The sequence below is a fragment of the Diuraphis noxia genome, unplaced genomic scaffold (assembly GCF_037042655.1).
Source record: "Diuraphis noxia isolate RWA-SAM2 unplaced genomic scaffold, SU_Dnox_SAM2 contig0005, whole genome shotgun sequence".
Lineage (NCBI taxonomy): Eukaryota > Metazoa > Arthropoda > Insecta > Hemiptera > Aphididae > Diuraphis > Diuraphis noxia.
The window spans coordinates 36569793-36597696 of NW_028301715.1; the positions used below are offsets into that span (position 1 = coordinate 36569793).

Sequence of the window (27904 nt, forward strand, 5' to 3'; positions counted from 1 at the left end):
TGATGGCAAGGAAATTCTCGGTCTACATGCTGTCAAAACTGATTTTTTTTACTGTCAGTTATAGCTGGTACTCGACTATACTATAATATGACATAAAAATAAACACTTAGATACTGTTTATTGTATTACACTATATTATCTATGTGTATAATGTATACCTGTATGCAAGACATAAAATGGGTTTACGAATATAATATTATAATAATATAATCGTTTTCTCGGTGGAAACATAATATCGTTAAATTGCTATATCGGAATTATTATTATTATTATTATTAGTTAATAACTATGCGAGTTGTTAAAGACATAAATAATCGAAGTATACCATCTATTGCGCACTAAATTGATTAAAATTTAAATTAAATTGCATATAATATGCAGGGTGACCACCGCAGTGGCCGTTTGAATACATTTTTTTCTATTGTTAAAACACGTGGCGTCAGCATTTAAAGCCTTTGTATTTTATATGTTTTATTCATAATATTGTAAATAATAATATTATCATTATATTATAATAGAGATTATGTATTTTTTTTTGTCATTCTCCTCTATTCCGGTTGCGTGTATTTATAAATACACACAATGTGTTGTTAGGTATGGTTTATTTAAATTTCTACGGTTCCCGTTTTAACTTATCTCGGTCCAAGGTTACGTATGTTATAGGTACATACGTGTACCATTGTAAAAGCGCGTATGCAGTCTTGAATTTTCCATTTATATATTTTTCAAATATTATACCGCCCACGCCGGGATTTCGGTTTTCATACGAATATAATAATAATATAACTCAAATGTACTATATTCATTATACATACATATATTTATATACGCCCGCTTAAATAACATATGGCGATGTCCCGCGACGTCGGTGCACTGTACGCGCGACGGTTCAGAAGACGTCGCGCGCGTCTTCCAGCCAATTTGCATAATATATTACGTTTATTATTATTATTATTTTTTTTTTATATACCTAAGTTCTGTGCCCCCATACGGTCATTTATTATACATACTACGATCACGAATGTCTGTACGAATACATCAATTATTGTAAAATGTGTGTGTTTTTTTATTGTATTTTAACACAGACAGTACTGACACGATAAAATATGTTCAATGCAAAAGAAAAATAATTCGCAATTTTCTAACAAAAAGAAGATTTTTTTCAATGATTATACAATATAATCGATAATCATATATTATCGTTACAACGTTTGAATCTTGTATACCATAAGCTGTATACTACTTACGTTTTGTAATATAATATAGTCTTGATTATACCTGCAGTCGACATTTCAATGAGGTAATATTTTAAATATCGAGTTTTATAATTTTTTTTTTTTATCTTAGGTATCGATTAGGTACTAATATTATTATCGTTAGTAATACCTATTACGTTTCGCAAATAGATCGTCATTAAGATTAAAGTAAATAACATTATTATAAGTATATTTTTTAGATTTTAAAATTGACAACAAGTGTATAATAGTAGCTGCACATGCTGAAAAAAAAAACTAACATTTTAAAAGCTTTCAAAATACTTAATTACTTATTTGGAATTATTCACACAGCTGATCTGCAGTTATCGCTCGTCTATTATAGCTGAACTGAAAAGTATAAATTAAAATATCAAGCATTAGTCCTTCCGTTTATTCCACATTATGTCATTATATACGAGGTATATCCAGAAAGTAAGTTCCGTTTTCTATTTTTATCGCGTTTACGATGTTATCTTAATTACGGTCATATCAGATTATTTCATTTACTCATTTAGAACATTTTTTTACACATGAAATCATTTATGGGTGGCCAGAACTTCAACGAAGATGATGAGGTGAAAAAGGCTATTAGCGCATGGTTACAATCACAGGCGTCATCTTTCTATGATGAAGGGATACAAAAACTAGTACCTCGATATGATAAGTGCTTAAATAATGGTGGTAACTATGTTGAAAAATAGAGTAATACATGTATTTTATATTCAAATAAAATTTACACATTTACATGTTTTTATTGCCCAACGGAACTTACTTTCTGGACACGCCTTGTATATATCTACATAGGTACTCAGTAGGTACTTACGTTATTACCTACTTTAAATACACACATTTCTGCGATCGAAATCGTATTTTTATAATATGATAAAACTTTATGTCTAAAAGTTTACTGAAAGTATAATAGGTTCTGAAACAACAATATAGGCGAATAAACGATAACTGCAAAAATAGAAACTTTTTCAATGCCTATATGATAAAAAAATTATATGAGAGTTTTTTATTTAATACATGAATAATGATAGTAAAACCATTGCGGCGTATATAGTTATATTATACCAGTACATTGTGACATTTCAATTTTTATGATTATGTTATGTCGGTTGAAATGTTAACACGACATAAGTCGATGAAAGGGTTCCAACGTGACCCCATGTAGCCCCGGCGAACAAAGACAAAGCTACGTCTGTACATAAATGTTTGCAACACCCATCATAACAAAAAAATTAAATAAATAATAGTTTTTTCCACAACATAAAATTATAATAATCATAACATTCATAACACGCATATTATTACGCGACGAGTTGGCTGCGGCGGACCGGTCGGTAAATCATAATAATAATGTTTCAGCATGTGTAATTCAATGTTAAAATATCTGAATATTTCTCTGTCGATGAGACTGCGGTACCTATGCCATTAAATTAGCAATACGTATACGATATGTTTACCCGTATAGTGGCACTGGTGGCGGTTTCAAGGTAATTACACAAATGTACAATTATTACATATACATACTCGAAATACTTAATTAATACCATATATGTACTTATGTATTACGCAGACAAACGTCCTTCCGGAGTTACATTCGGTCGCTGTAAAATATGATTTCGCAGTTCAAAAACGTTTTGGACAAAAAAAAAATAGAAAACAAAACATAAATATATAATTGGCATTCGGTCAGCAATTTTTTTCTTACAATAGCGGGGTACTGCATGCTGCAATAATACTTATATATATTGAACCACAGGTGTTTCATCAGTACGCGATGTAGAGTGTCGACATGATTGTATTATATACGTGTGTGTGTGTGCGCGTGTATATACGTACACTGTATATATAGTGTACATGATAATATTATAATTTACATTTTTCCCTTACCGTATTTAACAACAAAAATTACAACAACAACAACAACAACAACAACAACCACGACAACTATTTCAACAATAAATCTTGTATACATATTATAAAACTAATATTTAACTTCTATTAAGAAGTAGCTATAATTATTGTCTCGGTTCTCATTGTGCGAGACTAGTGTAAATGCATCGACGTGGTCTTTGTGTATAAAATATTTAAATATAATATACAACAGTATTGCCACCAACTCTTTGAAAGAATCGAGTTTTTAATATTCCCATTTAATGTTCCAAAAACAATTATTGTTTTTTTTTTAATTCCTGCTATGTCCAAGACTTAAACAATGCAAGTATTATATTGATAGCCCGATGGTTACGTGTTAGTTACTAAATCAATAAGTAAATATAAATAATGTGATGTAAATAACATCCATATGTATCATATTATTCGTCGTTTTTTATAACTATTATGTATTATAGCTGTAAGTAAGAACGTATAGGAAATGTCTTATTTTTATTTAGCAGCATATTATTATCCATATTAAGTTATGATATTATACAAAACCGTTCCAATAGAATATTATATATTATTATCATGCCTTTTATTTTTAATACGCTCGATGATCGTGATTTTGTGTACCGAGAGTGTATGTTTTACTCGTTATTACTCTTACAAGTTACAATATTGGATGATCATTATAATTGTAATTTTACCACATCACTTCTCAGGTACAGCCATTGTAGCGAGTATGCATCGTCTCCGGCTGGTAGCTACAATATAATAATATTATAATTTATACGAACATACACTTACATTTTCCCCTTACACAGTAATATCCTTGGTTATTGTAAACTTGTATTTTATGCGTCTCATCACATTTGAACCCATAGCGGCATAGCGTAATGTGTTATACTTATTATACTTATTACGATGACCAAATTTCATTATACTTTACTATCGTGTGCAAAATCAATAGCCGTGTATCTATTGGCTTCCTCGTGTAGATATTAGGAAAAAATTAAAGTACAAATTCCTATTGGTTTTCCATTACGACTGAAATAATAATATTGTAAGCGTATCATCGATATCATAATAAACACATAACTTAAAGTACTGGAAACCTGTTGGTTCACCATCACGTATATAGTCGTATGTCTCACCAGCACCATCGGGGTAATCATCACGAAGGTTGTATCATTATAATAATTATTAATGTTATCGTTATAATAAAATCATATTGGTGGGACGACACGACTCATCGGGGGTAGACGAAGAGTGCGTGAAAAATAAATAAATACACTTCTTGTATTATGGTTAAGTATCTACGTGTATTATAATATTATATGCAGTACATGCCATGCCACGTGCTTTTGTCGGACAATCCGAGAGATATATAATCGTGTAATATATTAAAACGAATAAAAAAAAAAATCACAAACAATCCGTAGGTATGTATAGACGTATGGTACACCTAACAATAATAATCGGTTTTAGAGAAAAATAAAAAAATAAAAACACAATGGCGTGCGCGCAATACCCACAATCTCTACTTATAATATTATACTGCGTGATCTGCAACAGCGGCCCAGTTTAATGTATAAATTCGTCTTGATTTCTATTGTGTGTACACTGTTTTTTTGTCGAAAAGCATCTTCAGCTGCTGCACCAGACTACTATTATATTATTATCATTAATATGCGTATTATCTCCGACGGCGAAAATAATATATATTAAATTGCGCCTTACAATAGACTTTTATGTTGATTCCAAACACCACCACTAGATGTCCTGATGCGTAGAACTCCCCAAAAATAATATTAATCTCGATTTCGATAACGCACACGTCGTTGAAAATAAATATTAAAATATGGTACACCCGTGATGGCGTAATGGTGCCCACATGTGTGTTATATAGTAGGTACCTACGCCCGATTTCTGTATTATTCTATCATAATAATATAATATCCGACACAAAACATGATAAATGTATTGCTATATTATATCATGCGTAGGTAGCCGAACGGCGCGTTTTCGATATTCGTACGCAAAATATTTTAAAACAAAAGTTGACATAATTTCGAAATGTATGTATATAGATAATTCATAATATTATGATAATAAATAATTCTCTGCAGAATTACGTAATGTACCTATAATATGGTTCTATTACGATAAAGTAGCCGGTGATACATTAATAGTCACGTGCCATAAACACAACCTACAGCAGTGACATAGGTATATTATTATATATTACAATGTTTGTCTGTTTGCCGAATAGCCACTTTTGATGTTTGTTAGAATAATGTTTAGGTACTAATCAAAACGTTTTTCGTGTTCACATCTGAATACTTATTACAGGTACTCAACATGTCTCGCGCTATCCGCCGTTATTTATTTATTTATACAATTTTACGACCCGCACGTACACATAATAATATGTATATATCAATATATTACATATACATATTAACAGATGAGGTATATTGCACAGCAATATGACATGTCACGAGTGTTGACCATAAAACTATACACGAACCTTTGTCGAACGATCGTTGTGTATTATAAGATTTAATATTGCACTTGTGCGTATATGTCTTTCAAGTCTGAACGCAGATCGAAATAGTATAATATATATTATACAATTTCATTTTCACTCGGGTTCCAATTTGTATCTATTTATTTTTGTAATTTACACGAGTTTCGCCAGGTACGAGTGGCGACAATAGCTCGTTGTAAAAAATTTCATCAATATATATTATAACGAAACGGCGTTAGTTTTATATACTTTACAGCCTATACTATGTATAGGTATAAGTATGCGCACATAATAGTGACCTATTCATCTATTTTTTATGAAGAGTGATTTTTTTTAAAGCTAAAATGAAGCATATTTATTTTTTTTTAAAAAGCAAAAATAAAAAATGACCAAATATTAATATGAATTAGTTGTAAGGCTGAATAAAAAAATTTAAAAACTAAACCAAATTATAAAAATAATTCATACTACCATATTTATTTGACAAGATTTTCAGTAGTGAAATGACTTTATTGTCTGACATAATATTTTTATACATTTAGAAAACCGTGCAATTAAATCATTTAGTCCGTATTGCGTATTCCGTATTTTTTTATTACTATAACATATTTAACATAATATACAAATACCATACCTAAAATAACTGAAAAAAGCAAAAATAAATTGGTTTTTATAGAATGAGAATGACGTAAAACGAATTTATGTGTAAAAATTCTATCTCATATATATAAAAAAAGAAGCATTTGCCATAAAATCCTAGTCCTAGACTAATAAGTACACCTAATGAAGTTATATTGCAAATAAAGCGAGCTCCTATATCAAAGTATGTAAAGTTAAACTGGTATAATAATTTAAAAAGGTATAGGAATTATACAACAGTTTTATTTGTAAGTTATAATAACGTCTATTGGTATAACAACTATACTGTAGAGGTATATTATGCATTCTAATTTTAAAAATTAATTGTTTCAAAATTCTGTTTAACCTAACAGTATAATTTTATTGTTTTTGTTTTCAGGCGTTTCCTGTCGGCAAAAGCACAATATTCGACTACACATGATGAGCGTGCAAAACCTTCGGAACAAGTTCAGCCAGAACAACGGTTCGGTCCCGTACAATCCGCCCGGGCTGAGTTACGGGAAATCCGATTCCACGGTATCGTCAAGTCTGAACAGCAAAAACAATAACAATAACAACAACCATCTCCATCACCACCAAATGTCGAATTTCCAGACGCAAAACGGTGGCGGTGGACGGTTCAAGACGATTCGCGAAGAGCCGGACGCACCGGAAGACTGCAACAGCAGCATCAAGCCGGTTGCGACCAAAAACAACAGTTTTCTGCAGAGTTATCTAGCGAACGAGATGACGAGGAACATAAATGGTTCGCCCGGCCACGGCAATAAGCACATGACCGCCGCGCAGGTGCCAGTGCACAACCGGTTCGTCGCCTCAAAGTCGTCGCCGGTTGCGGAAGTTGCATCAAAATTCGCTGTAAAATCACCTCAGGAAACCACGTCGAAAACGTCGTTCGGTGAGGTCAAATTGTCACAGCACTCGCCAGCAGTATCCGTACATCCACCCAAGCCAATCGGTGCCAAACCAATGCTTCCGCCACCGCTACCGGACAACACTCCGCCCAGATTTTCGGTCAAATCTTCGACTGTCCTGAACAGCAACACCAACAGCAGTCCTGTGACAACCGCCGAGAACAAGTGGAAGAACAAATATGACGAAACGGAGGCGAAGCGAAAGAGTCTGTTGATTCAGTCTCAAAAACGTGAGTACCTACTCTATATACATAGCCATGTAATTTCCCACCGCGGAAGAATTCCGTTTTATTAGGATGTCTCATCGATTTTTGATATGTATATTTTAACCACGACGACACAAATCGTATATTATACGTAATAGAAAGATATCAGCATATTATAGGAAGCGTCTTACGTGGTAGAATATATATATGCATACAATAATATGCGAGTTCAAAAAATTAAAATATATCACAATGTATGTGTTTAATGTAAATATGTATCAACTTTATAAAGAATATTGATTTGTTTTTAAAAATGTTATCTTTGATTTTTGATTATACGTATTTCGGCTGTATATAAACTGCAAATTGCAATCATATTATTGAAGTATAATACGCAATTATGTTGCATATATAGATAATATGTATCTATCTAATTTTCTATTAAGTTTCATGATTATTAACAATCAGCATTATTGTAACGACATGTGACCGCCCCAGATACATTTTGAATTGGTAATACATTTTCTGAAAAAGTAAAAATTTCCTTTTTAAAACTCAGGCTAAGAAAAACGTCGGATACATATCTCTATATGTTATAAAATTGTGTGTAGGTTATTATTATTATTACTCGTCCAGATCGTTCGAAACGCACATCACTATATATAGGTGTAATTGAAATAAATCGATATTGCTTCGACATTGACGATTGTTTATTGTTTAGTGTTGAGAGAAAAGTCTGACATGGAACGCCAAGTGGCGAAACTGCGCGCCAATCTCGAACTGTCGAATAAAGACTTATCGGAAAGGACCTTACAACTCTCTCAGCTGAGGAATCGTACGTATACAATATATATAGTATTTTTTAATGTCGAGTGTTTGGTTATTGTCAATAATATATATATAATTCAATCATGCTATTTTGTGCGTATATATATTATAGTTTCCGAAGCGATGTACAAAGAATATGATCAATTAAAACAACAATACGAACTCGAGACAACTACGTTGCAAAAGGCGATGGAACGAGCTTCGCAGGTAAATTATACAATAATTAAACGTTAATCAACCGCACCGCAACTGCTTCAATTAGATTTTAATTGATACACTCCTGTCTCTATATAACATAGTGGTATAAACAAAATCGTGAACTGAAAAGACGGAGCTCTGCTTTAATGCAAAAAGTTATGTCGGTGGCGCCGTCCACGTTGGACGACTTGGCAGATGACACGGACGGTAATGACAACGATGCGGACAACAACGACACCGAAATGGAAGAACTACGGAAAACTGTCAAAGGTATAAAGGTTTAATACTGTTCGATAGCAATGAAACATGTAATGTTGGATGTATGTAATTTGTTTGTGTAGAGCTTACTCAAGAAGTTTCGAGGCTACAAGCAGAATTAAATAAAATCAAACTACAAGAGTTTGAAGCCCAGGAGCAGACGGTAGACTTGACTTCTGAACTGGAAGAAGAGCGTAGGGGGCGAAAACGGGCCGAACAAGAACTTAAAGTAATTACACCCGTATTTTGTAATAATAATATTTCATCAAATTGTACAATGTTCCGCTACTTAAGTTTATATTTTTCGATTCAATTTAAAATAATATACCTACTCGTAAGAATCTTTACACATTAGGAAAAAAAAATGTAAATATTAAAATAATTAACAACTAATGGCCGATATTTATTAGATTAATAGAAAAATTATGTTTGTATATTTCAATTGCACACATCAAACCATTGTTGTACTTAATTTCTTTTGTTCGATTTGATTGTTGTAGTTTTTAAAAAATCGATAATTACTTAACCATTTTTTTGTCTACTCTTTAAGGAATTAAAAATGAAACACGATAATTTGGAAACAGTTAGCCGTAAAGTAGTCGAAGAGACGACTGTGTTACACCAACAATATAAGAGAGAAAAAGAAGAAGGCGTAAAGATACGAAGTGATGCGAACAAAGTCAGTTGGCTTAAAAATAATAATTTGTAGACATTTTGTTTTAATCAAAAAGTTTACAGGTAAAATCCGAGAGGGATGTGTTAGCCAGACAAAGTCAGCTGTTGATGATGGATGCTGCGTCGGACGAAAAAATAATGAAACTATTGTTTGAGGTGGAACAATTACAAAGAACGCTAAGCCAAGAGAGGCAAGAGCACATGGAACAAATAAAATATTTACAAGTGAGTAAAACTGTGATGAGATAATATATCGTATACTCATTGTATTAATTATTGTTTTTTCTATTAAATATGGATTTTTTCAGGAAAAGTTGGAATCTCAAAGTGAATCCGAACAAATCGAATTGTACGAAGAGAAGTTGAAGTTAATCGAAGCAGAATTACTATGTTCTCAACAAAAAGCTGACATTGCTGAATCTCAGGGTAATATATAATATTATTATATTAATTTATTATTATTTATTATCTATACTATTCATATTTAAAAACTCGTCACAAAGTAAAATTATTAATATTATAATATTAAAAAAATAAAAAATAAATGGTGGTATAAAAATTATTTCAATAATTAATAATTAGTAAAATATATCTTCTACTTCTATACAGTTTTATGATTATTTTTGAATTTAGCTATTGCATACTCATTTTTATAGTCATCAGTCAATTTATGAAACATTTTTTTAAAGGTATTGTACATAGATTTTCTATACTATGTTTGTCTCTCGCACGTGTGAAACGTACCAAAAAAAAGTGTTACTAGCAATAGTAAAATGATTTTAAAGCTATAATGATACGACACTAATAAAAAACATTAAAAATTATTTTTGAGACATGTATCTATGCTTTCTCATTTTTCCAAATAATACTATTATTATAGCTTAAAGCAATATCAATAATACATTTATCTAAAGACAATGGTTATGAGCTATGAATAATTTTTAAAACAACAATTGTTTTTCTATTTATTTCATATGATTGGTGCTTCACTTAAATCATTATTTCCATTGAAATGTACAACAAACCTTTGTGGGAAATTGTTTTTGCATGTCGGTATGGGGCAAAAATAACAAATTTAGATGATGTGGATTTCTCACTTCGTTATCGTTGAAAAACTCAACTATTTTATACACGCAATGGATAAATTGCCAGAGTGTAAAAAAAAAATATACATTCTACCTACGTTTTCAGTTGAAGAACTCAGTAAACAACTTCGAGAAACCAAAACCGCGGCCGCGCCGCCCCAGTGCGGACCCCCACCGCCACCACCACCACCAGCACCACCAGCACCACCTCCACCCCCTCCACCGATCGCGTCGGCGGGTACGAGCGGTGGCATCAAGCTGAAAACGGTTAGCTCGCTGAACCACAACTCCAACGCAATTGAAGATTTAGGGAATTACTTAGGACTGCCAATGGCTACTCCCAAGGGCCCTCAAGTGCAGAACGGTAAGTAACCTGTGCAGACTATGCTATATGCCTACCACTGCAGAAGTGCAGAGGGTAAAGTTCGGAAAACAATAGTTATTATTAAAATATAACGATCGATCGTGATTTGTAACGCTGTTATTATGTTTCAGGTGCCATTGACGCGATAATCAATCAGATCAAAGGAGGACGTTTCAGTCTAAAAGCAACGGACAAGGAGGTAAAATCTCGATCCGTTATAAAAATTAATGAATACCGTCTACAACGTTGGGTGATATTCGTATTCGAAATTCTGTTTGTCGCGATTAGTTAATATTATTATATTAGTGAAACATTGTTTGGTTTCTACTGTTTCAGAAACAGATTCCGGTCAAAAAACATGAACCTCAGCCCGTCGTCAACGAGATGATGAACGTTCTAGGCACGTTGCGTCGGAATCCCAAACGAAGAGCCAGTTTCAAAGCGGCGCCTGCCGACGTTGCGTTATAGTATACCTACCTAATGATTATATTAAAAATTATATATTTACAGTCTTTCCCTACAACTGTCTGTGTGTCTCGCTTGAAACAATCATTATTATTGTACTATAAATATATTATATATAAATATTTTTTACATTTTTTTTTGTTCCTCGAATATGTGTTTGTGTGGTTTGTGTGCGCGAGTGGTCTACTCGACGTATAGACAGTCTCACTATTCATTAAAAAACAAGTTTTCATTTTACTGTACATAATATAATACATAAAAAAAAATATATATGTAACGACTCTTTACCTTAAATATAATATAATATAATGGATCGTGAACGACAGGACATCTGTGATTTTTACATTTCTATCGAATTTTTCACTAAATGTTTAGATAATATTGTGGTTAGTCTAAGGAAATTTGTTTTAAAAAAATATAATGTTATTACTATTTATTAAGTTCATGATATTATAATTAAGAAGTTATTATTTTTTAAATTTTTATATTGTAATATTTTTACCATCAAAACCATTTTTATTTATATCATTATTTGTTTATATATATATATACAATATTAGATAACAAGTTTTTTACCATAATCTAAATATTATGTTTTACTTGGAAAATATTAATTGTCAAATGTTAAGTACTTACTTGTACATTACTATTTCGTAGTTATAGTTTAATAGCCTATAACTAGTTTCATATTATAAGATTCTAATCTAATTAGGTACCTAATTATTTTCGTGCAAAGTTATTTTTATTACTCAATTATATAATATTTATTTATAATAATAAATTATAGCATTAAATATTTTAATAGAACACTAACATAAAAGATTAAAATTAAATAAATTATTAAAGTCTATTGTATTTTTTAAATGTTATACATAATTTTCCATTTTAGCAAGATTATAAGTAATTAATTAAATATATTCTAATAAACTGTTAAATTCACAATTTAATGTTATATTATATAAATCACTATTGTATATTTCAATTGAGATTCTAACAAAATAATGAAAATGTAATTATAGTGTAGTTGTGAAATTATACAATGGTATACAATGTCTGACAAAGTATCTTGATTGTTTAAACAAAACATTGGCCACTTCAAAAACATTAAGTTTAAGGCATTCTTAAAATCTTAATCTGAATCATCTGTAAAAAATTTAGACAGTAATATTGTTATTTATTACTAAAGCAAGGACTTTCATGCACTAAACAATCATCAAATATGCATTTAAAAATATGCGGTCATATATGCCCTTAAAAAAATTAATTTTATTATTCTATATAAGTTTTAACTAGATTTATATTATTAAATTCATTTGAAATCTGTTTTGAATGTTGGAACCCATTCTTCTTAATTATTATTCTGCACATAATAAAACAAAAAAGATATTTTAAAATGGGCGATACCCGTTTGCGCACATTTATCCTTTTTTGCGACTCGTTTGCGTACAAATGTATAACTCGATTGCGCACACGAATTTTTAAGACATGTGATAAATGACCCAAAACGTAGGACTCGTTTGCGTACATAAAGTATAGCAAAAGTCTACTAAAAACCCTTAACAAAAATAATGTTTAAAATTGTTTTCAAAAATTTTCCTTCTCACTTTTATAGGCTTAGGACGTTCTGTTTATAACTAGCGTGATTAAAAATGTCTTTTTTTCTGCTGATTTAATTTAAATTAAATTTGTCATGTTTTTTGAATGTTATGTTTGTATTTACTATTTTATTAATTTTAATGTAATGCTTCTTTAGAACCGCACACTAGTTAATCAATTACGTGTATCTAATCGAAATTTGCTCACACGTAGCAATATAAGTCTAATTTAACAGCTGTACGCAAACGAGTCGTCATTTTTCAGGTAAAAAATTGTGTACTGTGCGCGAACAAGTATCACCGTTTAAAATAATTATTACTGCCAACCATTATTATTATTTTAAGATAAAATTTATCTTTATCGTCTTTATGAGTTTATAACAATTGTTGACCTTAGTTCATGAAAAATGTTGAGCTTTGTTTTTCGATAAACCATTAAATAATGCACTAAAAGCTTAAAATATGCTCTTATAAACAAAAATATGCCCCTTAAACCAAAAAATATGCATTAAAAACTTTGTGTATTTCATCATAAACGTTATGAAATGTATTTTGTACTTAACAAGCATACGATAAAGTTAACCAGAAAAAATATGCAAATGCATGAAAGTCCTTGCTTTATTTATTACAATATTATACACTATATTGTAATTGTTTTCATAACAAATTCATTTATACATACCATATCATAATATCTTGGTATCACCAATAACAAACATAACTTATGTTGTTTTATATCTATTTCACTTAAACATTTAAACATTTTTGTAGTTGTACATTATACAACTATGTTTAAAGAGTTGCGTACTTGGTTTTATGCTGAGGGGTATTTGTATTTTTTAACCAAAGAGTTTACTGATGAATACTGATATAAGCAGTACCTACTCTCCGATATATTTATTCATGGACCGGGCCTCCAAATCTCTATATAAGTGTTTTTCTATAGTGGTTAAAATGCCTAAAACTCATTTGTGCGCAATTTATGAAAAACAGAAAAATCTTACCACAAATAAGTACACATAATAATCTGTGAAACCACACATTTTTGAATTAGACATCACAGATTTTTATTTTCCTCTAACTTTGGACTTCCCTTCTTATTATATTATTATGTAATGGACTGGAAGGTTTAAAAATATCGTTTGAGCTGTTTATTTTAACACATCTTCCTTAGAAAACCATATTGATGCAAATTTAAGTAGGTGTCTACAACGTACTATAATCGCACTATATATTGTCCCTATCGATAATATATTATTGTACCTATATACCTATCTATTTAACAATAGACGATAATTGATAACACACAATCACCTACACAGTACACAATGTGTTTCAACTATGACCGTAATATAATTATTATTTATGATTTACCTAATCAGTAATCACAATACTAGCACTATATGAGCGTTAATAAATTTAATCTGTTCTGTGGTTTTTCATCATGAGTCCCGTGTACTACTATAGGGTCCAATCGCAGATACTACTCTATAGTTGGCTTCAGGATTATTTTAAGTACCTATGTAACAAAGTATTTTAAGAATAATTAATCGATTTGATTTTGTTAAATTTATATCTTACACATTTTTACCAACACAAATGTGATATACAATATATATATTTATAAATTAATAACTCGACTAGTATAGCAATTTTTGATTTGGGACCCTAATCGGATGCAGCCTGCTCGACGGCTACCACCTCTACATCGAAACCTGGTAAAAAAAAAAAAAAAAACAAGTCCGGTACATTGTGTATAATGATTCCCTAGCAAAATTTCTGATATGACCACGTGTACCTATATAAATTGTAAATTATTCGAACTTAATTTTTTTACCGGATCGGCTGTAATCTAACTTGGGATAATTTCGAAAAAATTTCGTAATACAAAACAAACGTTAGCCAACAATATGGTTATACTTGCTTTAGGCCAACCGACATCGTATTATGACTTACGTCCACGTTATTCTGAATCGCCAACCGGAGAACGTATTTACCCATTGACTTGTTATAAGCTAATGCACATAGTGCCTACCACACTACCTTAGTTACTCACCTTTAGTTCGTGGGTAGAATGAAACTGATAAACACTGTCACGTCCCAAACGCATAGTTATTTCTCTTGGCTACCTAAGCGTTTTCTAAAAAAGTGGCCTGGTCGATCGCAAATAGACACATTAACACGAATTCGAATCAGTTTTCAGAAGTCGTGTCGGGCCCGCGTCTATATGATTGACGAGAGATTGATGCAGTTTGGTTGAAATAACTTACCACTTATTGCAATTCCATTAAAGGCGATGGACCGCAAGTAGCAACGTATCCCATTTTCGTTTGCACGCATGTACCTATATAATACACAATCCGTTGGAGATAATCCGCTAACCGTTTCTGATTAAAGAGGGATCGTGATGATTCGTGTACCTACCTACATAGGTACGATTATATTTTATTTAACGACAAAAGTATAAACACCGAACAACAATTATTGTTGCACTGAGGCAAGGGCGCCCATAGTAAAATTCTCAAGGGGGGAACAACATTTTCAAACACACACGCACATATACATACTGTATTTGTGGCAATATACAATATTTTAAGATTTGATAACTTACTATCCATAGAATAGAAAGGAAAAAGCGTGTTGTTATTTATAGCTGATAACCTGATTTAGCCAAACTAAATAGGTAAACCGATTTTTCATAAACAAATTACAGATTTTCATACTATATTAAATTAAATTTTTAAATTCTATTTTAATAAATAGATTCTGATCACAGTTAACAGTTTTTCAAGATTTTCGAATGTCCCTCCCTTGCACCTCCCCCCCCCCCCATCCAATATGGGCATCCTTGCACTGGGGCAGTACGTACAGAGATTCCGACCACTTCTGCTGTACTCCACTTCAGAGATTCAGTAAGAAACGCCTGTATTTAAATATTATATAATAATTGGTATTGCAATTCTTTCATTACAGTCAAACACATCATAATCCATTGCCAAATCTTCACGGAGGCCAAAAAAGAATGTGAAATACAGAAAATCTATACGAAGGTATAAGACCCTGTGCTAACATACAAAAAATAATCACATTTAAAAAAAAGTTGAAATGTACAACTTAATTTAACTTATTATTTTTTTTTTTTTTAACGTCATTGTAAAAACTCCTTATGTACCTAACTATATAGTCTAATTGTAAGCTAATAACCTTGATGTTGATACGTTTAATAATAATTGGTACGTCTAACCTAACTGTACTTAAGATTAGGTAAAAATAATATTGAGTTCGAATAATTTCGTGTTTGTTGTGATTTTCTTAGTAGTTGTTTTGCCTATCAAGTCGCCGTGAATATAAAATAATATGTCTGATGTTTAATATTAATAATTACCGTATAGGTACTAGGTATGGACAACGGGGTCTATTCTGTTTCAATTAAACCACAGATTTTTTTTCGGTCAAATGATCTGAGACTTAATATTTCGACAATCATCATCCATCTTAACGTCTGTCGTGACCTGCGTTAAAATATCTATAGTCAATAATCTATAATATATTATAGATAATAGGTACGTGTAACCCGTATCATATTGACGTTTCCGTGTTCTTCTTACACTTAATCACAGCGATAGTATTAATATTTAATAGTATTACGAATATTGATATCTCTGCAGTTTTTTTTTTATACAGCATAATGCTTTAAAATTGTTTTTATTTATTTATTTTTCATAGCATACTTGAAACGTATACAAATACTTCGAAAGTTAATTTAAATATAAACTGTTACCTTAGTCAAGTCTCAAGTTAATAACTGGTCATTACCTATACTATACATATAAGAACTAATAATTAAAATATGTATTTTTTTTAGTACAATAAATTAAAGATAAAAAAAAAAGTAACATTGTTCAAATAGATAACTTACATATTTTTATATTAAATTGTAAAGGCCTGTTGCTTTTAAAAATTGCATCATCCTCCGATTTTCCTCGGTGTTGGGTCCCAGTGTAAAGTACATGTCACTATCTAGTCCGATGATTTTTCGATCTTGTTCGTATTTGATACATTCAGTTATTATGTGTTTTATAGTTAGTTGAACACCGCAGACTTCGCGTTCTCATAGGGATGGCGGTTCTTCTTTTGTCATTAGGTAACCTAACCTACCGATTCTTCTTTCCTTTTTAATGAATTATTAATCCATCTGGTGATACTTCTTTTTATTGTATTGAGCTTGGTGGTTTGTAGTTTTCATATTGTGTATTTATTTAATGAACTAGCTGGAAATATGCTCGTCGTTGTATGATGGCATAAGAAGTTATTATTAAATCATAGACGTAATAATTGATTTCATACATTCAGAATACAACACACATTATGGTAACGTGGTACACTATACGTCGGTGTCAATGTATCATATAATTTAACGGTAACACTGCAGCACAGTTTAATAAACCGGAAATCATTTTCCATATCTAGAACCACGTACTTTGGATGCACGCAGATCTTTTTTTAAGGGTGGGTGAGAGCTAAATAAAATTAGTTTTAAATAGTAACAACTAACAGTGTTTATATTTAAATATATGAACAGAAATCCGAAAGCACAATATTTGTGCAAGCATACGATACGGGATCAACCATTTTTTTTTTTTTTTTTGAGAAACTTAAGCCTTTTAGAAACCACTTAAAATTGGGTTTGATATTTTTCAAATCACCTGCATTAATACGTTATATGTATGAACTCACGATAACTATATGCCCGTCGATCGATGACTATTCAAAACAATACAATGCAGTGTATTTAAAATTGGAATAATCGTCTAAACCGCAGCACTGCAGTTTAGTATAATAACAATAATAATGTCGTTTTCTTATATTATTTCGTTTCAAAATAAGTCACAAATGACCGTCTGAGATCTGAATATTACATTTGCAACGGTTGCATTCACAAGGCATATAGGTACACCTCGTCGCCTATTGACGCGTTCCAGTATTGAATACACATAGATAATTCCAACGCAGACAATGATTATTGACACGCATCATTTGTTAATAAGCGTTTGTTTAATTTCTAGAACATATTATAATATATAATTGCACCTATCTAGGTTTAACAATAACATAGAAGCCCATATTATTACTGTCATTGCGCGAACGCGAAAAAACTTAAAAAAGGTGTAATCATAATTAATTAGATATTACTAAGTTATGACTGCAAATCCAAGTAAAAATTTTTTTTAACTTTTAACTTATTTAATGAATTCATTAATTTTTGTAATTAACTCAATTACTTGACTAGCTTTAATATCCATATTGTAATATAATAATGACCACTACATTTCCCGGTTAATTTTCACAAATAACCCGCGTCAAGTTAAAATTATATAATTTATTCAAATTATCTATATAAATCCATTGTAAGTTAACATATTATTTACAACTATTATATTATGTAATGACGAATAATAATTATTAATTATTTTTCTGTTCAACCATACTGTATATTCAATGATTTCAGATTTGAAATAAAAAGAAAGTATTCTATAATATAATTAAATTTAGATATAATATAATTATTATCTCTAATTCGATTATTAACTCGTGTGGAAAAAGAAATAATGAAATCTAAGACAAACATTTTCGTCAATATTTAAAATATTTGAAAGCTATACATTATCTATATAAGATTTGGATGTTTGTTTAAAATAAATTAAATAACTAACCTAAAGTAACGTATAGATGTAATCATTTAGTACCTACATGTCTATATAATATAAATTGTTTATTTTTTCTTCTGCACATTAACCTGTGACTTTTAGAGTTATAAACTGTATATTATTGTTTGTTAACTATTAACTTAATATAACCATTCAAGTTCATTGTTTTAATTACGTTGTCTACATTTTCCCTTGGATACAATATACCTAATATATTTTTAAATCGAAGTTAGCAACACAAATATCAAAATTAATAAAATTGATAAGATATGAATGAGTCAATATGGACAATACACCTACACTGAGATGCGAACAGTACCTAAGTTATTACCTCGCGGATGTCATGTTTTTCTCAGAAGAATTATCACTAAAAATCCTATCGTCATTGAGTACGGATATGAATAATTATATAAACTATTATACAGAGGACACGTCGTTGAATTTATTTATGACATTTTTATTCAAACATTAATTGTACATTTTTTGCTCGAATAAATAATTTTAAAGAAGAATTGCAATAGTTGGCTGTGATAATATTGTAATATTTGTTTTCTGTTTGTTAAGTATAATATTTGATAATCGAACTGAGTGTTAAATGTTTTACTATTTATAAACTGTGCTCAAGATTCATCACGTTGAAATTTGTTACAGATTCAGACGGAACTGTGTATAAATTAGAATATTTTTTAAACGTGCGATTTTTTTTTCGACAAACAAATTTTCGTTTTAATTTGTTTCCTTCTGTAAACGTGATAATGAATAATTCGCGACAGCAATTATACTAACAAATTTACATGTCAAACTGGTAAACAAAATAGATTGTTAACGGTTTCAATTACCACAATAAAACTTAACTTCAACTTTTATAGTAAAACAATAGTACTTATTTCTTCAAACAATAGCATTAGAATATATTTCACTTAGGCTTAGACTTTGACTTAGACGCTGAACTACACAGTGCACTCGACGCATGTCACACACTTCATAGAAAAGTAATGATATATATATAATATATATATATATACAAACTCAGTGTTGCCAGCAATATAAACCTAAAAATGACGGCAAACTTGTGAGGTGAAAGACACTGAAGTGTTGGCACCCATTTTGACAATTATATTATTTTATTTTTTATAACAAGGTTTAATATACACCACTATATTTGATATCAATATAGGGGGAGGGTCGAATATTTTGTATTTAATTTCGGTTTTAATGGATACTAAATATTGAATGTACATTTAAATAAAATTAAGGTTTAGAATAATATTTAAATGTATAAATGTAAATGTTTTACTATAAATAAAACTAAGTAATAACAAATAGGTATTAGTATTTTATTAATTTTTGTCTAACTTTACAGCATGTTTGTGTCACAGGTGGTGGGGGGGGGGGGGTAAATTAAACAATGAAGAACTGAAAAAAAATAATTTATCATTAGACACAAATTTAAAAATATTATATGAACAGGAAAGCAATGCTGCTATATTTAATAATTAACTGAAAATCGTGAACCAGTTAACAAAAATGTTTAAAAAGCAGTTACGATTTTTTTCAACAAAGAAACTATAAGATTAAAAATACCTGAGGAACAGCAATTAAACAATCCAACATTAAGACAGCAAATAATAGATGACTTAAATGGCAAAGAAGAGTCTCCTTATGTCCATATACCATATAGATCCACATTTTGACTACTCATATGAGCAATAAATCATTAACAAGGTAGTAATTTAATAATTTTTATATATTTATTATTATTATATTATTTTATTATTAGTATTATAATTTGTATTAGCTACGCTTACCTATATATTTATTTTTAATTATTTGTACATGCATTTTAAAACAACAATACCTATATTATACTGTACATGATATTATACTTGCAAATGAATTATAAATTTAATATTAATCACGGTTTTAGTTTTTATTGCTTTTAAATTTTAATAAATTTATTAATTATTATGGTAGTCTTATAACGGTTATAGTATTATAATTAATAAGAAATACGATATGATAATTGATAAGGTATTTGCTCTTGCAGCGCTGTCTCTAGACGCTCGTTGACCTAGGGGGCGAAGACTTGAATTATAGTCGCGTGAAAAACAATCAATTGATAACCTGAAAGATTCACACTCAAGAAACTTGCGTTGGACTTTATTTCAAGTTTGTAGCTGTCACCCATGCCTGTTGAGTACTAAATTATAGTTTCATACTCAAGTATAGAACAAACAAATTAACTTTTAAGGAACTAGATAGCTTTTATTCGCGATAGAAATATTGAGCGAGAACCTTAGCATTTTAATGGCTTTTCAAAAATTACGTTACATATTCACCGGTTGAAAGCAAACACCGTTAATTTATACATATAATATTCTATTCTATTGAAAAGATACGAGCTGAACCAAAATATCAGCGACTCTCCAAAGTTAACTAATTGAAGTACTGTTATATAAGTACAGAATGATTTACACAATCAAACGCTTATGCGAAGTCTGTATGAATCACGTCAACTTGAGAGTGATCACAGAATGCATCCATGAAATACTCGAAACTCATAATCTTTAAATTATTAACATCGCTGAAAAATAGGTAACTATATTTTAATGAATATTTTGTACGATTATTGAATTCTTATTTATTCCTTATTACGCGTTAATTGGTTCTTTTGAATTTTACCAGCTGGATGTTGTATAAATATTATACATCGTTTTTAATTTCACAATAGTTCCAAAAGCTGCACAATATCAATATACTTAGAGTATTATTTTTGTTATGTGACTGTGTGGCGTGTGGCTACACTTTTAATTAGTTCCGGTCACAACGCGATGAAAACACTATTTAATATACCTATATTATAGACATGTATAGAAACGTGTGCGGTAAATTGCGGTTTATAAAGAAATGATTACAATATTAAAAATTGAAAAATAAAAGGACATTAAACGCCGTTATACATATATAGGTACATCAAAAAAATTTGAAAATAATTATTTTTTGCAACAAAGCGAATGACTAGATAAAAAAAAGTCTGGATAAACCTAAAATTGGAAAAAGATTATCTCAGGACTAAATTATTACAATTAATTATATTAAATATTTTAAATACCAAATAAAGAATTTGATAGAAAAACTGTTGTTAATGTTTCGGTATTCGTTTATGTATCTAAGCTTAATATATTAATCTAATATCATATAAAATTAAATATCATTATCAACATTTTTTAAAATATCTAAATCTGAATCATGTTACATTATAAACAAAGACTTGTAGTTGTAGTTTCTTTGCATTATTTTAAATTATAACATGAAATAGGCGTTTTGTTGCATAATATTTAATACGTAAATAATATTATAAATGTTATATTTGTATGTATATTTTAAATAATTAAATATAATATGTAATAAGTTAGTGTTGTATAAAACTTGCTGCACTCACTACAAGCTATGCCTTAGGGGTGGCGTCATAAATAGTAATTTTAGTTTTGTTAATGTTATGTATAATATTATTTTGACAGATAAATGTATTATTATTATTAAATTCAAAACATTAATATTTTTCGAATTACGTGGTTGTAAATGTTTGCGACAAATACTACACTATAACAAATAATAATATTATAATTGTCCTAGTAAACATTATATACTAGTATACAGTAAATGTATTTGCAACAATGTAATATATAATAAAGTCACAGCTGTGTTTTTCATACCGTATCCGGAATATAATCAATAGGTATATATTATACAATATTACAATGCGTGATGTAAAACAACACACTTCAGCATGTTTCTTAACCATCAATTAAGTAGGTATTTAGTCATCGAATAACAAAACAAAAAAAAATTAAAAGAAATGTCTAATCTGCGGTTTCCTTTACTCAGAATCAGTTTGATAAATTTCTGATGACCCATGACCTTTTTTCGTTTTTTAAATTATTATGTTTGTTTTGAAATAAATATGTGAACAAATAAGTACCTATTATCAAAGTATTATTTTAAAGATATTTTCAGAAATTTAATTTGCAGACATAACATTAATTTAATATCATAATAAAACACGCAAACCTATTATAATAGCGTGGCTGTAGCAACTATGAAGAAAACTGGTTTAAATCAGGTGTGTAGTGCTATAAGTGTCACAACTATGTTATATATTCAGCAGGTTGTTTTCAATTAGACTAGATGAAAACAGGCCCGTCGTAAGACATTTTCCGCCCTAAAGCGAATAAAAATAATAGTTAAATTTCTGTCTTTTTTGGAAATTTAATATTACAATTTTCCGCCTCATTTTTTTAAAATGTGATGCCGCCCTAAAGCAACGCATAGCTTGCTTGTACCCTAGCGACGGGCCTGGATGAAAATATATACATTATGATAGGTGGGCTACCGTTGAAACAATAGAATTCAAGTAAAATCACACTCTATATTATTTGTGCATATAATATGTAAGATATTTACTTAGGTCATATTAAATTGTAATAATATGTAATAAATATTTATGGATAGTTAAGAGCACACTTTATTCATATCAAATATTAAAATAATTAATATTATAATAATATAATGTTACCAGTAGCTTTGATATATGATAATAATAACGTCACTATTTAGGCTAAAATTAAAATCATATGCGTTAAAGTAGGTATATAATAATAGTGCCAATGTTTAGTATAATATCTTTATCATGTGTATGATGTAGATAATTTTAAACCACAGTGAATTTTTAAAATAAAATGGTTTTGTTTTTACGTATACGGTAATTATTATAATTTTTTTTATTTATTTACTTAAGCCCAACAACTAAGGTTATTGGCTAACGCCTAACATTAGCATTAATAAAGATAAATTGATACATTATAATATAAGGTTGTAAAGTTTAGTCCTTTGTAGAAATGTTATAATTCTACTTTAGTTTTCAAGACTGGGTCCAAAATTATTATTATATTTATCGAAAATGTGACAATCGACAGAGTACAGTGAAATACAATAACTATATAAATAACAGAAAGAAAAAATTTCACGAGTCAAATCGGTCACATTGCATATTCATAGAACTACTTTTTGTTTTACAATATATATATATATATATTTATGACTATAGTCTAATAACGTTAATTTTCGTGTCTAGGCAAGTGCTAAATATCGTTATTTTTATTTTACGCCAGTATGAAAGCTGTATAATAGGTAGTCATAAGATATTTAGGTCACATAAATGTAAAGTTCAAGATCAACGCAGTAATTAAATGTAAAAAATATTGTAATCTGTATTATATTATTATTGCATTCGTAGGTAGGTACTCGCACAGTGTACGGACTCACTCCCGAGGACATGGTTTGTACATTTCCTTGATCCCGACCGAATCAAAATTATTTGCATAAGTGAAAAAAAAATTGTATTAAAGAATTTCGCGCTTATCATTCAAATTTATTCCACGTTTGACGTAGGTAGTAAGTAATATGTTTAGGTAATAATAACCATCGCATATCATTATATGGACATAAATTAATAACCTGTAAGACTATATGAATCTCTGTAAATTGGGATGAAAAAGAATATTATAATACATTTTGTGAAAAGAAAGAAACACGAAAATATAATACAAGAAGAAGAGGAAACTATTGAATACCATTTGATCTTGATAATAGAACACACATAATCGATTATGTTCCGGTTAAAATAGAATGACAAGCAAACGCAATCGTATGCGTCATCGACATAGACGCGAGCTACTATGATACTATAAAATATAATATAATATTATAATGGTTTTCAAAACGTGCTGCAGGTCGGTTTAAATTAATCGCAATTTGGTTTCGGGCCAACAGAATAATATGGGTTTGGTATAATGTATCAAGCGTTACCCTATATAATACAATCACACAATCACAGGATCTACTCCTGTGCTACAGTTATTATTATCATGTAATTATCACATAAAATATTTATGATTTCGATTTAAAAGTGCACATATATCGATAATATTATGCACTTTATATTGGGTGTCGAATTCAATAATTTTAAACGAGGTCGGCGGCGGTGACGAACGATATTAATTTTTTCGGCAATGACTGCAGCAGTAAAATGTGCCGCGAAATCGAAAAGTCGCGTATAAAATTTGTTTGGTTTTAAATATCAGTATTATTATGTTATTATTGTCGGGAGACTTGTAATTTCTCGGTTTTATTATTGTTTTCGTTGGAGTCTCGAGGGGACGTTCATCGTGGAGTTTCTGAAATACAAACTTTGAGAAAACACTCACTCAAGCGCGAATTAAGTGCCTAATAGGTATATATATATATATATTATACCCGGAACGGATTTGAAAATTCAGTAAGACATGGAAAACTTGAATATGGCTTTAAAGTTGCATGATATGACGGATGCGGATACGTATTTATAGGTTGTTACGTCCGGTACAGGGGTAATTGTAACACATGGTAATTTTATTTTTACATATTATTATATGATATTCCTTAGTACAAATAAAAATTCGTCTATATGAAGCAGTGTTATTAAATAGTACTTAATCATTAAGTATTTGTATTCAATTACATCGTTGACTCAATTATAAACACATTATTTTAAATTGTAAGTGCAGTTTATTAACAAGTATTTGAGTACATTTTAAATGCTAATTTACCGTATGGAATACTCCTCTTACCAGGCGGCCTCTCTCTCCAGACACCGCGAAATGCCCAAAGAGCGATGCCGCCCGTGACCGAGGTTCGAACGCCGGTTCGGACTGCGTGCATGGCAACAGACGCCTTAGTCCGCTCGGCCACTCCACCCCCCCCCCCTCAACTATGTATTTTCAATTTTTATTTGTGAAGTATGCTATAAAAGTATAAAATATCAATAAACAACTAACTATCAGTGGAAAAATATTACTGCAGTAATAGTTAAATTATAGGCGCAAATTAGAGATGAGTGACTTAAGGTATTTGGACGAAATTCACCAACACTATTGCATTTCTACAACAGCTGTATACGAATATGATATATACCTACATATCTTTTAACATCAGTACCTACGTTATAAATATTGTTACAATTATAATTATTATCAATTACCAATGATATAATACATCAAAGTGTATTTTATAATAAAAATATGCTGCAATTATAATTTAAAAAAAAAATGTATTGAATAATGGTAATTGTTATTAATTTTATAATAAAGAAACTCAGCAGTCGGTGGAAGATAGCAAATTTCTATCAACAATTATTTATATTTGACCGCATATCTGTTGTAGGTATATGTAGTAGTGTTAATTAAATTATTAATCAATATTGAACTCTTTGTAGTTTAATATAATATTATACTAATAGATCTCTAACAAATGGTTGATAAATACTATTAATTGGACACAATTATCTATTCCACTCGATAAGGCTTTATCTACTTCAGAATATCAGACTCATTTCTATTTATTAGGTAGATAGTTGTAATATTTAGGTTGACTTATACAAACCATAGATATACTTGATTTGAATGACCTTCATTCGTAATACGTGGATTTTAATATTGATCAATTTAAATGATTTTGTATCTAATTAAAATGCAGAATAATTTTTATATTTAAATAATTGTATAAGTTAAAATCCTACTTATTGAATAAAAATCATACCTGTACAAATTTAAAAAATGTTAACAAAAAAAAATATAAAAAAATGTAATTACTCAATTCGTATTATTTGCATCAAAGTTAATGAGTTAAATTGTAAATGATGAATAAATAGCTGAAAATACCTACAAAGAAATACCTACCTATATTTATCCATTTTATTTTGGATATTCTTTGCACTTTCAGTAGATCACTGTTTTAAATATTTAAAATATAATTCATGGCATACATCAACTAAATATAAATCATAGGTGAATTTGCACTTGACTCGAAACACATACCTACTTGTTATAGTCATATATTACAATAAACAATGCAATATATACTTATCTATATCTTATCTCCGTTAAGAGTTGTCGATAAATAAAACAAACATAATTACAATTTTTATAGGTAGTGATAATATCGTAAGTATCAAATCATCCAATTCAAGATATTATGTTATAAACCTCGTTTGTTTTAAACGTTATTTATTTATTTTATATTAAAAACAATTTTCTTTAAAATTCGATATATATATATATATGTATTGCATCATTCTGTTATATATTATGCTTATGAGAATCAATTGTATTCTTCTTATTTGCTTACTTCTTGCTATTATTTTACTTCTTGTAATAAAAAAAAAACCATTTATTTCCTTTAAACATGGTTTTAGAATTTCTGATAAGTCTTCTACTAATGGTGGAAATTTACTTTCGTATAATTTACTAATTATTACAACATCGACCCGATTGTAATTGTTTTTTTACGTGAGATACCATATCTACGCCTGAAATAGTTGAGTTTATTTTTAATAAGTCACATATATTTAAATTTGTACCTATACATGGCATTTTTATTTTTAATTCTATGGAGAATTACGGCATGTCTACTCTTTTCGACAAACTATTATTTACTTTTCTTCTACCAATAGCATTTTTCACATTATTATTTTTCCTCATTATAGTAATTTCAATTATCTGAACGTGTAAAGCTTAGAAAGTGATTCAATAGCTTATATTTATTTATCACAGTTATAACATATGCACCTATAGCATTTAAAACGAGTAACGATCTAGAGATTTAAAATTTAGCCTAATCATGTTTTAATTGATGGACTAATTTTAAATTAGCTTTCATGATTTGATGTTTGATATGATTATTAAACTACAGATAATTGTTTTCTTTTACGTAATATGAGTACTATGAGTACATATTAGGTTTCATAACTCAGACAAAATGATTTACTTGTACAATAGTTCAATAATAATATTGAAAATTATATTTCTTTTTGTTACGCTTTCCAACATGATATTTTTCTTTATTTCCTGTTAAATCAAAAAATTGAAGTTAAATTTTAAGTCAATTTCTACGTCTCCGATCTTAAACTAATAGATTCCAATAGATTAAGCTATAATCTTAAGCCATTATTATTGTTATACATTTTTTTTTTCGATTTTATTGGTTTTTATATCTTAACAATATAATCGTATACTTCTCATAACACGTGCCGTTTTTTCTATAATAATGAATTTAAATACTTACCCTTATGCTTAAGTTTCAAAATGTAGAAAAATAAATCATAGGTATATTTTTATCGTTTGATTGCGCGCACGTGCAAACATTTGAAATCAAAAACATTAGTTTTTAATATAAAGCGATGACTTATGTAGTTATGTATAATTATC

The 27904-nt window shown here is 29.6% G+C and overlaps 1 protein-coding gene across 1 annotated transcript in view; it reads left to right on the plus strand.

Moving 5' to 3' along the window:
* LOC107169958 (uncharacterized) overlaps window positions 1-12241 on the plus strand; it is a 32563-nt gene extending 20322 nt beyond the window's left edge. The window contains exons 2-12 of the mRNA XM_015519933.2: window positions 6689-7450; window positions 8148-8261; window positions 8367-8461; window positions 8554-8722; window positions 8794-8939; window positions 9261-9389; window positions 9449-9610; window positions 9694-9811; window positions 10577-10834; window positions 10966-11033; window positions 11171-12241. Coding sequence (XP_015375419.1) covers window positions 6727-7450; window positions 8148-8261; window positions 8367-8461; window positions 8554-8722; window positions 8794-8939; window positions 9261-9389; window positions 9449-9610; window positions 9694-9811; window positions 10577-10834; window positions 10966-11033; window positions 11171-11302 — 2115 coding nt within the window. The 5' untranslated portion in view covers window positions 6689-6726 and the 3' untranslated portion in view covers window positions 11303-12241. The remainder of the gene's footprint in view (window positions 1-6688; window positions 7451-8147; window positions 8262-8366; window positions 8462-8553; window positions 8723-8793; window positions 8940-9260; window positions 9390-9448; window positions 9611-9693; window positions 9812-10576; window positions 10835-10965; window positions 11034-11170) is intronic.
* The last annotated feature ends 15663 nt before the right edge of the window (window positions 12242-27904 follow it).